General features: G+C 37.0%; 1 protein-coding gene across 1 annotated transcript; it reads left to right on the top strand.

Annotated features, from left to right (window-relative positions):
• Positions 1-2,491: 2,491 nt before the first annotated feature.
• On the top strand, positions 2,492-9,061 carry LOC125228326 (sulfotransferase 1C4-like). Its single transcript, XM_048132844.1, has 8 exons — positions 2,492-2,607; positions 3,313-3,389; positions 4,779-4,910; positions 5,271-5,370; positions 5,471-5,766; positions 6,006-6,100; positions 6,898-7,081; positions 8,159-9,061. Exons 2-8 carry the CDS (start codon positions 3,320-3,322, stop codon positions 8,266-8,268), a joined length of 987 nt encoding a protein of 328 aa, XP_047988801.1. The 5' UTR covers positions 2,492-2,607; positions 3,313-3,319; the 3' UTR covers positions 8,269-9,061.
• Positions 9,062-13,820: the final 4,759 nt, after the last annotated feature.

The raw sequence follows: 13,820 nt of genomic DNA, 5'->3' as shown, positions 1-13,820 counted from the left end.
TCCGTTCCGGCTATCACCTGATCCAAAGGTGCCAAAAGTGCTAGCAGCATTGCCGCGTTGCACAACCAGCGAAACTTGTTGGACCAGCGGGCCGATTTTTAACCGACTTCAAAAAAGGAGGAGGTTCTCAATTCGACTGAATGTTTTTATTTTTTATTTTTTTGTATGTATGTTACTCGATATCTCCAAGAATTGTGGACCGATTTTCAAAATTTTTTTTTGATCGTACGGGTATAACCCCGAGATGGTCCCATTGGCACCAAGTCGGGGTCTGATGATGGGATCCTGGAGAAATCGAGGGAACTCTTCAAATGTTATAGGCACATGTAATGTTTTTAGTGTATTTTTCAAAGGTACACCAGTATTTACGCCTGATGGTAATAATTTTATGTGGCTGAGCTGATGATGGAAGGTCAACTCCTCAATGGTTAGGAGTTAAAGGATAATTCTTTCACTAGTGTGCATATATTCGGACTGATACATATAATATCAATAGGAACCACTAAAAATCAACAAATAAATAAACTTTTTAACAAAAAATAAAACCGCCTTCAAAAATAAGCGCGTTACAAAACAAGGAGAAACTAAAAAGCAAAAAATAATAAACCTTTGAATTCAGATTTCTTATCGTATTGCAATAATCTAAACATCCAAATTATAAACAAATCAATTATTTTTGGAGTCGGTACCAGTCTGTGTATGGTTGGGTGGGGCAAACAGGCAATAGCAAGGCGACGAACAGGTCTGGTACCGACTACAAAAATAATTGATTAGTTTATAATTTGGATGTTTAGATTATTGCAATACGATAAGAAATCTGAATTCAAAGGTTTATTATTTTTTGCTTTTTAGTTTCTCCTTGTTTTGTAACGCGCTTATTTTTGAAGGCGGTTTTATTTTTTGTTATTGAGTCTCATCTCACGCGTTCGAATTCAGAAAATTGTCACTGAAAATAATAGGCAAGTCACCGTTTTCAACTAGTATTTTAGTGACAGTGAGACTCAAAAATCGGCCCCCAGGTAACAGCCGGAACGGGGGATTGTATTTAATAACTATTTTTATTAACCGTCGCCTCATATCTCCCAAGAAGGACGGTTATCAAGTCGTCTGTATGTTTTTTTTTTTTTATGTTTGTTCCTCGATATCTCCGTTGTTACTGGACCGATTTTGAAAAAATTTTTTTTGATTGAATGTATATGCATACAGATTGGTCCCATTATTCTCAGAACCCAGTTTTGATGATGGGATCCTGGAGAAATCGAGGGAACTCCTCAAATCTGAAAGGCACACATATGGTGATTTTTGTATTTTTAAAGGAACAGCATGAATTTACGTACGGAACAGTGACATTTGGTGCAGTGGAAGTGCTGATGACGGTCAGAACGGAACTCCTCAAATCTGAACGGCACGTTTATAGTGACTTTGGTATTTTTATAAGAACAGCATGCCCTTACGTCCAGAACAGTGACATTTGGTGCAGTGGAACTCCTGATGATGGTCAGAACGGAACTCCTCAAATCTGAACGGCACGCTTATAGTGACTTTGGTATTTTTATAAGAACAGCATGCACTTACGTCCAGAACAGCGACATTTGGTGCAGTGGAAGTGCTGATGATGGTCAGAACCGAACTCCTCAAATCTGAACGGCACGTTTATAGTGACTTTGGTATTTTTATAAGAACAGCATGCACTTACGTCCAGAATAGTGACATTTGGTGCAGTGGAACTGTTAGTGATGGTCAGAACCGAAATACGTAATCCAACATTCGCAAGTAGCTTTCACCAGAACCCCAAAGGCGGCGGTTTTTTTTTCTTAAAAATTATCATAGTTATCTTCGATATATTGTCGTGTCATAATACGCCTTTTCTTACCTAATAAACAATATACGTAAACATTATTTGCGAAGGTTGCTCCGATAAGATTATTATCATATGTGCCGTTCTTAACCAGAAAGTGCCACATTATTGCCTTATGCATAAGAAGCTTTAACAGTTCAGTTCGTATAATAGTTATTTGTTATACAAGGGGGCAAAGTTGTATTTTAACGCCGAGTGTGGAATTGAAAAACGAGCAAGTGAAAGGATTCTATAGTTGAGGTTCGAGAATAGAATCCTGAACTTGCGAGTTTTTTAACACACGAGAAGTAAAATACATTTGCACCCGAGTGTAACACAAAACTTTTCCCCTCACTATAGCGAGGAAACTAAAACGCAAAAATATGCGTTTATCATTGCTTCCAGTGGTTCCACAGGTGGTTAATCATCTTAATTACTAGATTCACCTACTTTTATCAATTTTGAATCAGTTAATTTGACTTTATTCAAGGTCAAATTACTTTACCCACTAGTGGATAAAATGCGTTTTTAGTGTTTTTATCCGCTGGTATTAAAGGACAAAATACGTGTTTCCGAGCTAGTGAGGGGAAAAGATACAAGCAAGTTTTGTCTTTATGGTAAGCTACAATGTGGTACCTTTATCTTGAGAGTGTCACATACAGTAGAGATTATAATATTATGGCTTAACGAGCGGTTGATTATTTAATATAAAAACTCCATACTGTGATAACAAGTCGTAAGTGATACCTACTTGGCTGCACTCAGATTGGGTAAGTAATACTTAATTTTTTTTAATCAACCACGAAAATACAAAAATAGTAATTAATAATACTTTCAATTTTTAGAGGTTAACAATGTTCATAACTATTCCGTTCATATCGATAACATAAGTAGTTCTCGAGATATTAAGTAATATGACAGACGGACAGACAGACAGAGGACAGAGCGGCACCATTAGGTTATTAAGTCATTGTTTGTTTCGTTGTTATTTTATGAAAATTTTAACAGTTGCAATTGATTGTAATGTATCATTTGTGGTGAAATAATATTTTTTTGTGCAAGAAAGAAAGAAGTCTCTTTGATGTCTGATCCTTAGACATTAAGGAGACTTCTTTCTTTCTTTTTTTTTCTCTTTTTTTTGGACACCTTACACGGATCAACCTAGCCCTAAACTAAACAAAGCTTGTACAGTCAAGTGCAAAAATACGTATCGATTTTATCCGCTCAAAAATATGTACCGAGACCTTATTCCGCCGACATAAAGTGCTATGGGACATATTTTTGATAAGTTGTACGCACCCATATTTTTACACTTGACTGTAGTACTAAAGGTGCTAAATAGGTGATATACCTAGTACATACTTAATATAATTCATTACAAGGATATCACGGTTGGATTATTGTGCACATAATAAATTAAAATAAAATGAAAAATTCCAGAATGTAAAAAATATTCAGAAAACATAATATTCCAGATACATCATGGATGACAAAGTTAAAGTTCAAGATGTGGATCCCCAATCTTCGTGGCTTTTAAAGCGGCATTTTAATCGTATGTATAATGTTTTAAGATTTTTCCCCTCACTAGCTCGGAAACACGTAAAGGATAAAAATCCTTCAATGCCAGCGGGTAAATAGTTATTTTCCCCTCACTAGCTCGGAAACACGTGTTTTGTCCTAATACCAGCGGGTAAAAACGCATTTTATCCACTAGTGGGTAAAGTAATTTGACCTTGAATAAAGTAAAATTAACTGCTTTAAAATTGATAAAAGTAGGTGAATCTAGTAATAAAGATGATTTACCACCTGTGGAACTACTGGAAGCAGTGATAAACGCATTTTTTGCGTTGTAGTTTCCTCGCTACAGTGAGGGGAAAAGTTTTGTGTTGCACTCGGGTCGTGCAAATGTATTTTACTTCTTGTGTGTTAAAAAACTCGCAAGTTCAGGATTCTATTCTCTCGGCGTTAAAATACAACTTTGCCCCCTTGTATAACAAATAACTATTGTTTTACAAGGGGGCAAAGTAGTTGTTTAACCGCACGTGCCAATATTGATACCCGAGCAAGCAAAAGATTCCAATATTGAACCGTGAGCGTAGCGAGTGCCCGAGTGGTTCAAAAAGTGGAATCTTGAGCGTTGCGAGGGTTTTAAGGCACGAAGGTTAAACAAACTTTGCCGCCGAGTGAAACACAACATTTTTCACCACACCAACACGAACAAAATACTAACTAAAAAACATCAAATTAAATCAAATCTATCAATTTATCCAACATTTAAGATTCAAAATCATCATTCATAGGTAAATTCTACCAGCCAGCTTAAGACATCAAGTTAAAATGTGTATGAAATTACTTTGCACTCTTGCACTCTCTAAAATGCAATTTTGCTATCTGTTTTCGAATAGCAAAGTAAGCCTTTAACAGTTGGTGTGGTGAAAAACTAATTTTATCTACCAGTGGATAAAGTAATTTGACCTTGAATATAGTCAAATTTTCTGCATTAATATTGATAAAAGTGGGCGAATCTAGTGATGAAGATGATTTACCACAGATGTGGAACTACTGGAAGCAGTGATAAACGCGTTTTTTGCGTTATACATTCCTCGCTATATTAGTGAGGGGAAAAGCTTTGTGTTACAAACGGGTGCAAATGTTTTTTACTTCTCGTGTCTTGAAAAACTCGCTAAGTTCAGGATTCTATTCTCGAACCACTCGCTTCGCTCGTAGTTCAATTTCATACTCGGCGTTAAAATACAACTTTGCACCCTTGTATAACAAATAAATATTATTGTCCTAAAAATCGTACAGGTTATAAGGCAATAGAGAGTTAGAGAGTAACAAAATGGGGAACTTGCCTGGCCTCCAAATGAAATATTTTTGCTCCCTTGTGACACAATCTACTATTATAGAATCCTGAAAACCTAAAGGATTATGTTTACAGACAATGCAAAATACGCCCGTTTTGGAGATGCTGGATCTTGTCAACTTATGGCGTACAAAGAAGATGCCGAAAACTTCAAAAATATGGTAATAAGACCGGACGATGTCTGGGTGGCCACATTTCCACGATCTGGTAAGGGTTCAAGACTATAACATACTTCCATACTATATTTACTATAGGTACTCATTTTAACCGACTTCAAAAAAGGAGGAATTCGACTGAATGTTTTTTAACAAGGAGAAACGTCTAATAACGAATCATCGATCATTGGTGAAGAGCGATGCACGGATTGCAGATGATGCTGATTCAAATTCCGCCTAAAACGTACATTTTTCAATTTGTCTTCATAAAAGTCTGAAGGATATTTTTTATTGACAGGTAGATTTTCGGGACTTAAGTCATGAAGTCCGCCATTTATAACTTATCGTATTGTTCAAAAATACAAAATAAAAAATAGATAAATAATTTCATTAAATTATTTCTTATGATCAGGGACAACATGGACTCAAGAAATTGTCTGGTTACTGATGAATAACTTTGACTTCGATAAGGCTACGAAGACACCTTTGCACAATAGATATATGTTCTTGGAGTAAGTTATTTTTATGTTGATCTTCTTTTATTCTCTCAGGTTCTCAGGATTATATTTTAGAATCCTTCGTTCAGAATTAACTATTTATCATTTGTTTTAGGATACAACATACAAGGTGCCCAGAAACAGTTCAGAACATGGATCCAGAGATACTCAAAAAAGCCATGGAATATGTAAAAACTTATGAAGACGCAGTAGCAGCACCATCTCCCCGGTTCTTCAAGACGCATTTACCATTTTCACTTTTGCCATCAAATTTAGTGGATACTGCCAAAGTGGTGTATGTTGCACGAGACCCGAGGGACGTTGCTGTGTCGTACTATCATCATACTAAGCTTTTTTGGAAGTATACTGGTGACTTTAAGAGTTATTGGAACCTCTTTTTAAATGACTTAGGTAAGATAAGTACTTTTTTGACTGTGGGGACCACTAGTCTCAAATTATTATTTACTTTTCTGCTTAAAATAATAAAAATCATCTTAGTGCAGTCACTCATGTCTTAATTTAGTAAATAACGTCATATATTATAAAGCAATTTAATCAATAAATAATTTGCTTTTGAATTAACTTAATTCGGCGTTGGGAATTTTAGTGTGATACCAAAAAATATTAAAAAATCAATCAAATTTTTTCAGTCATTTGGGCTCCATTTTTACCACATGTAAAAGAGGCATGGGCACTCCGGCATCATCCAAACTTGCTCTTTATATTCTACGAGGACATGAGAAGGGTATGTTGTGTGGTCATTCTTTGAGAATAACCCCCTTATGCATAAAAAAGTAGCTGAACTGATTAGTTAAAAAGTGTTTTATCCCTTTCTTACCAATACATAAGTCAACATGACAGATGAGGACAAACGATTATTAGCTAATTCGGGTTTACAAAGCGTTTATGAATTGACATATCCTTTATTTTTTTATACCACGCCGGTGGCAAACCGGTATACGGTCCGCCTGATGGAAAGCTGTCACCGTAATCTATAGACGCCTGCAACTCAAGGGGTTCACATGCGCGTTGCCGACCCATTAGAAACTTGTACACTCCTTTTTTATATCTGTCTCTTTTTTTTCTGTCTCTTTTGTTTGAAAACATAAATAATAGTAATTTCATCGCAAACAGGAATTAACCTTTGTAACCTTTGTAACTTTGGTGTGTGTTATGTATCGGGTGTAATTTTATATCGTTTGACAGTTTCGCCCTAACTAACGACCGAAAGAAAAACGTTAGGTTTAAAATGCAACAAAGTCTGAGTCTGAAATACCTACTACTTTTTGGATAAAGCTACCCTAAAAATCTGTTTAGTAGTCATGTAGGTATTTGAGGTATTTCTTGCTTGAAATAAAATAAAAAACAATTTTTAATTGTTTAAGAGCAATGAACGGATTACAGAGGTTGCGGGTTCAAGACAAGACAAGTTTATTTTTATTTTTTCCCTTAATACTTATATAAATCTGTAGGTATTATCTAGCAGACGTTACTGATTGTTAAAATTTTATGGGCTACTTTTCACGTCAGCGATTTTTTTAGGATTTACCATCAAATGTCAAGCTGATAGCCGATTTCCTTGGCAAGGAAGCTACAGAAGAACAAATTATGAAGCTCTGTGACCACGTGGACATAAAGAACTTCAAGAAGAATGAGTCTGTGAACCCTTCGTGGATGACTAAGATGAATGGTACCGTTGAAAACAATAACAACTTTATAAGAGAAGGTAAGGCAGCGTACGTACTAGCAGCGTTAGTGCGTTTTCACATTATCCGATCCGATATCGGATGTCGGACCGACATCCCATACATTGCAGACGCCATTTTGAGTTTTTTCCATTGAAAGCCTTCCGACATCCGATATCGGATCGGATAATGTGTAAACGCACTTACCCCGCTGTACGATGATGGAGACCTGTTGGACAAGCCATGACTCAGAATGGGTATCATCACTTTTTATTATTTCCTAGCTCTGTTTTGCATTAAAAAGAGAATTAAAATTTTGAAAAAACCCCCGACCACGACATAGTAGACCGATTTTCATGAAACATGGCTAAGAACACTCCCGACTAACTCAGCTTTCAGATAAAAAAACTAAATCTAATACGGTTCATCCGTTCGGGAGCTACGATGCCACAGACAGACACACACACAGACAGACAGACAGACAAACAGACAGACAGACAGACACGTCAAACTTATAACACCCCGTCGTTTTTGCGTCGGGGGTTAAAAAGGACTATAGTCTGTATATTCAGGTATTTAAATAAGTGTAAACGAAATCTACCTCAAAATGCTCCTAAAACCACTCGAGGGTAACTAAGGCAAATTCAAAGATTACAACCAAATAAGGATGTTAAAAACAGATGGCGTAGCCGAATGACTTTTCTGCGACCCGAAACGAAAACGAAACGCTGCGAAATGTAGTCTGGCTTGTCGCGCCAATATGGAAGAGCGATGGGTCCCCCCACATCGAGCGTCTCGCGAGCGTCGCGTCGGGCCAACTGTATGGAAAAAGACGCCGCGTCAGGCTTTGCCCATATAGTTGGCCCGACGCGACGCTCGCGAGACGCTCGATGTGGGGGGGGACCCATGAGATAGATATCTACGAGCGTTTCGTTTCGTGAGCGTTTGTGCCATTCGGCTACGTACCCAGGTCGGTCAGTGACAGATTCGCTTGGTTTTATATTTGGCTGGATAAACAGCAAACGTTGTGACTACCCGAAAACAGACAACAATTTTGTAAACGTTTTATTAAACCTAAAAGTTCAAAATATAACTGTTTTTTTACATTGTTTTATCAGGTAAAACAGGCGGTTGGCGCGAACACTTCGACGAGGAGATGACGGCACAAGCGGAGCGATGGCTGCGGGAGAACCTAGCTGACTCCGACCTGCGATTTCCTGAGGTCTAAGGTCCTGGGACCAGCGTCATAAGCGCTTACAGCTTGGCAAAAAATACTAGAAAATAATAGGGGCGCCACTGTCTACGTGTATCGGTTTGCATGTGGCACTTTTTTATGAGAACAGTGTTGCTATGGTAAAAAAATAGTTCCATTTCTACTCTTTTTTTCCAAGCTGTACGCTTTGTAGGCGTATCGTAGCTAGCTCAATATGTCGCACTTCTATAATGGCGCGACAGAACCTGCGTTTCGGTCGCCACATAGCGTAAACGATCGTCACTTCGACTAGATAAGTAGGTCCAAAAAACGTACCTATGTATTTTTATAAAGTCGTAGAATTTTTGTAAAACAATACCTGCCATCAATAAATAAAATTCCTTGCTCCGGCAGGCAAGTATGGTCGCGCGATAAATGATAAAACATCTGGCCCCTATCGCACATTACAAATAATGAAAAAAGGTTGATATCGAATGCGTTCTATTTAGGTGTTCTGCAAACATATTATGTAACTATATGAAGAAATAGAATGATTATTTTTATTATACTTATTATCAAATATGTTAAATGACTTCATCGTTATTTGTAAAATTTTATATATCTTTTATCCATGCTATAATCTTACGGATATTCCGATAACTGATTGTTTATAAAAAGGTAATTTACCTTACCTCGTACTGATAAATATTGTTATGAAAATATCTCTAATTGATTTATTTGTAATTTGTTTACATACCTGCATGTTGTTTTTGAACGAAAGATTAGGTACTCATATTCTAATAAACATATTGATAAGATTAAATTTTTATACAATGCGTTTTATTTGTTAACGATAAAGTGATTATAGATGTGTTTGATCCCCAAGGGCGTATCGAGCTAGAAATTAAGATAGGTACTTATTTACTGTTTTTCGATAAAAGAAATAAATATAATACATTTTTTTACCAGATAGTTATATAGCAACCAAGCATATTAAATATGGTCACTGAACTTTAATGCAAACGGCTGTAATACCAATACATTTAAATATTCAATAAGATAAGCAACATTTCCGAAAATACCTTCAAAGGTGTCTTTACCTCAAGTCAGGCAATTAGCTACAAATACAGAATGTTTGTTTTATGTAGTAACTAATAGATTAGGTAATATTTTTCAAATTAGTTTGAAAGTTTCATTTTGTATATTTAATGGGTAAATAGGACAACACAAGCCTTCTTGAGCTTACCGTGGGACGCAGTCAATCTGTGTAAGAAGTCCTGTAAAAAAAAAAATAGCTAAATTATTAAGTCATTAAAAGTTGTGCTGTTATTAATCCATATCCATACTAATATTATAAGTATAAATGGGAAAGTGTGTGTGTCTGTTTGTTTGTCCGTCTTTCACGGCAAAACGGAGTGACGAATTGACGTGATTTTTTAAGTGGCGATAGTTGAAGGGATGGAGAGCGACATAGGCTACTTTTTGTCTCTTTCTATCCCCCCCCCCATTTCCCTAAAATGAGGGGTGGAAGTATGCATGGAGCATTCCGCAATTTTCGAATTTAATGCGAGCGAAGCTGCGGGCAAAAGCTAGTTTGATATAAACCTTAACAAAACTGTTGCTAAGCCTGGTTCCCCTGAATATTGCAAAACAAAATATTTTTCACCACACCAACTGGTAAAGGCTTTCTTTGCTATTCGAAAACAGATAGCAAAATTGCATTTTATCCACAAGGGGTCAAAGTAATTTCATACAAATTTTAACTCGATGTCTTAATATGGCTGCTAGATTTTACCTATAAATGATGATTTTGAATCATAAATATTGAATAAATTGATGGGTTTGATTTAGTTTGATGTTTTATGGTCAGTATTTTATTCGTGTTGGTGTGGTGAAAAATTTTGTGTTTCACTCGGTGGCAAAGTTTGTTTAACCTTCGTGCCTTGATACCCTCGCAACGCTCAAGATTCCACTTTTTGAACCACTCGCTACGCTCGCGGTTCAATATTGGAATCTTTCGCTTGCTCAGGTATCAATATTGGCACGTGCGGTTAAACAACTACTTTACCCCCTTGTAAAACAAATAACTATTAAGTATTTATGAGAACAAATTAATTCACACACGGTAGTAAATATGAATTCTCTGCCGTAGATAAATGGTGGTCTCGTTCAAATTATCTAATGTTTACCAAAGACAATATACTTAGCTAACTCCGTAGAAGACAAATATAAGTCTTACAAAAAAACGTACGTACTTACGTAAAATTTTACCTTTTGTGGCTTTAGTTGATGCTTGGTCAAGTGTCGCTAATATTAATATTTTGTAATTTGCAACTTTAAAATGGTGTGGGTCAGATTTGTATAACTAAGGTTCGAAATAAAATATTTTAGGACATTCTTAAAGAAATTGACCGAGTCCCTAAGAAGACTTGTGTTGTGGGTACTCAGATAACGACATATTATATTATAATATACAAGTGCTTATATGTATAGAAAACATCCATGACTCAAGAACATCTGTGTTCATCACATGATCACACAAATAAAATGGCGTTACCGCGGCGAGCGGTCACACCTCCGACACTGGCGATCATTATATGAAAGAGGCGCGTTCCTAGCACACGTCTAAGCTCGTGTAGGTGAACGCGTACTGTGCTTGTATGAGTGAAATGTGTGACAGGACGACTGTTCGCGTTTTTGACATGCAATAACTGTGAGGTAACCGAGAGGTGGTGGGCGGCACTTTCAGCAGGGAGCGGGAGTGGCCATACTGTGCGATAGCACTCTTAATGAGTGGCGGATATTGTGGCGCGGTCGTGTGCCGCGGCTTAGCAGGCAGTCACTACCCGATAGGCCAGACTCGGTACGTAGCCGAATGGCACAAACGCTCACGAAACGCTCGTAGATATCTATCTCTATCGCTCTTGCGCATTGGCGCGACGGAGCCAGACTACCTTTCGCGGCATTTCGTTTCGCGTCGCAGAAATGCCATTCGGCTACGGCACCTGATCAGAAATCATAGCTGGGCATTAACTCGTTAATCCGTTAATCGTTAATTAACGAAGTTAACATTTCGGTTAACGGATTAACTTTTAAGTTAACTTTAAAAAATGTTACGGATTCGTTAACTTCCGTTAAATTTCATCGAGTCCGTTAATCGTTAATCCAGCACCCCAAGCGGCTCGCTGCGCCGCGAAAACCACGTTCTGACTGCTACTGTAAAAGCCCGTAGTACGGCAAAACCTAGGATTTATCGGTAAAAGCAGATCCGTCGGTTATAAACAGACCAATTGGCGACTTTGGATCACTTATTTGAGATCTCCTAAATCTTATAAGACGTGCTAGATCGATCACTAACCTGGGAATAGAGTGCAATCATCAGGCATGACAGACAAATCGCGCAACCGACGCATCGAGTTAAGAGTCCCGCGCGGGCCTTAGATTACTCTACCATGCAATTTATCGTGGCCCACAGCATCGAGTTGTCGTCTCAAATCTCAATCTGAAGAACCGACGTACCACGATCGCGACCGCATGAATGACCCAATAATTACCAATCCGAAGTACAACCTAGGATTTATCCAACCAACGGCGGTAAATGCCCGAAGAAGCCGTAATTATTACATTTCGGTTGTTTACCGATTGGCGTCACAGGTTTAAATGGTTTTTGGTGGATACTTAGTAAATACAAATACATAATACCTACACTGAAGTCCTATTTTTATGACGTGTTAACGGATTATCGATTAACTTTAACTTCCGTTAAATCTACCGAAATGTATCGCTTTAACGGTTAACGAAGTTAACTTTTTAAGTAACGGATTAACGATTATCGAAGTTAACTATTTGATTAACGGTGCCCAGCTATGTCAGAAATATATGACTACGTGCCATGTTGCGGAATTTCATTGCAACTATTTTGCTCACACTATACTGAACTGTCACCGCATACATCAGAATAACAGCGCCCTCTTGATAATCCATACTAATATTATAAACGGGAAAGTGTGTGTGTCTGTTTGTTTGTCCGTCTTTCACGGCAAAACGGAGCACGGAGCGACGAATTGACGTGATTTTTTAAGTGGAGATAATTAAAGTGTTGGAGAGTGACATAGCCTACTTTTGTCTCTTTCTAACGCGTGCGAAGCCGCGGGCAAAAGCTAGTAGTCATATATTTCTGGTAGGTCTTTAAGAAAATGTCGAGAGATGACAATGTGTATGTAACTTGACTACAAAAACCCTCTATTTCTATTATCTTTGTACTAATGTAATATGTATCCTTAGATGGGAATTGAACCCAGCGCCATCCGTCATTCTCAATAACACCACATAGCATTAGTAACAGCCGTATACGTACTTCCGTTTTAATCCTTAATAATTGTGCATGGTGTATATTTCTTTCCCAGCATTTTGAACTTTACCTGTCTTTGACAAGTTACAAAATTGTCAAAATTTTGACATCCTCATGCCCAACACGGCACAGCGGTACAATACTAAAGTAAAATTCATAATCCTACGGACTAAATTGACAAATGACTGACAGGTAAAATGATACCAGGAACAGCAAAATTAAAATAGGGAAGGGTATATGTTGATAACAATATATCGACAAGTTGTAAAGTACATACAACAGACAAGTTTAAATCAAGAATAAGTATATGAGTTTCAAATAAGAGGTACACATTTTGGTTTGTTCTATGTATCTTCGAGGTAGTGGATGAATACCATGCATTTTTACCCACTAGTTTTAAAACATAAAAAGGTTTCCGAGCCTGTAGGTAAAAAATAAAATACCATGTCCGACGATAATAAATTATCTGTCACGCTATGTCAAGTATATCATAAATATCTATATAATTTTCGAATAATATTATTGCTGCTTCGAAATAAAAAAAAATATCTCTAATTAGCGGTCTACAGACCTTTTGATCTGTCGAAATCACAGAAAAAGTTTGTATATTGATTAGCCGACCAAATTGCCAATTTCATTGTCCCGTCTGGGTGCACCTTAAATCTACGATGTAATAATAATTTTAATATCGATAAGAACGACACTGGCCAAACTGTGGCAACATTCCTTCACACTTACTTGTCAATTTGGTCCGTAGGTTTATGGATTTTACTTTATCTATCAATAATATTATTATACTATTTTTTCTCCCGTAATTTTATTTTTCATTTATATTTCTTCAAAACCCTACATAAAGAGATATCAAGCTCAAGACAAGTCTATAGTAAGGTCAGTGTGGAGAAGACCGTCTACTGAATATAACTTTTGTATTTATATATCTATCACTTCTTACACCTCCGAAGTCCGAAGGTATACCAGTTTTTCATCCTTAATCCATTGGTCTTCAATATACATTTATATCCCTAGGACGAACACTAGTTAACAAAAAACTTGATCCGTGTTTGGAACTCGACCATCGAGTTCAACAAGGTTACGCAAAAAATTAAAAGAAAATAGAAGCAGTTGGAATATTTGTGCATTATGTATGTAACGTAGTAATTTAATAATCGTTCTTCCTGTCTAGTACAATTAATGCTCTTAAAACGCGTTCAATTTATTGTTTTATGTCCTGAAATAT

Source organism: Leguminivora glycinivorella, chromosome 7 (genome assembly GCF_023078275.1).
Source record: "Leguminivora glycinivorella isolate SPB_JAAS2020 chromosome 7, LegGlyc_1.1, whole genome shotgun sequence".
Classification (NCBI taxonomy): domain Eukaryota; kingdom Metazoa; phylum Arthropoda; class Insecta; order Lepidoptera; family Tortricidae; genus Leguminivora; species Leguminivora glycinivorella.
This window is presented reverse-complemented; position numbering and strand designations above follow the sequence as displayed.

Coding starts and splice junctions, on each gene's coding strand:
- LOC125228326 (XM_048132844.1), top strand. CDS start 3,320: ATGGATGACAAAGTTAAAGTTCAAGATGTGGATCCCCAATCTTCGTGG. Junction 5,371..5,470: donor AATAGATATATGTTCTTGGA/GTAAGTTATTTT, acceptor CATTTGTTTTAG/GATACAACATACAAGGTGCC. Junction 5,767..6,005: donor CCTCTTTTTAAATGACTTAG/GTAAGATAAGTA, acceptor AAATTTTTTCAG/TCATTTGGGCTCCATTTTTA.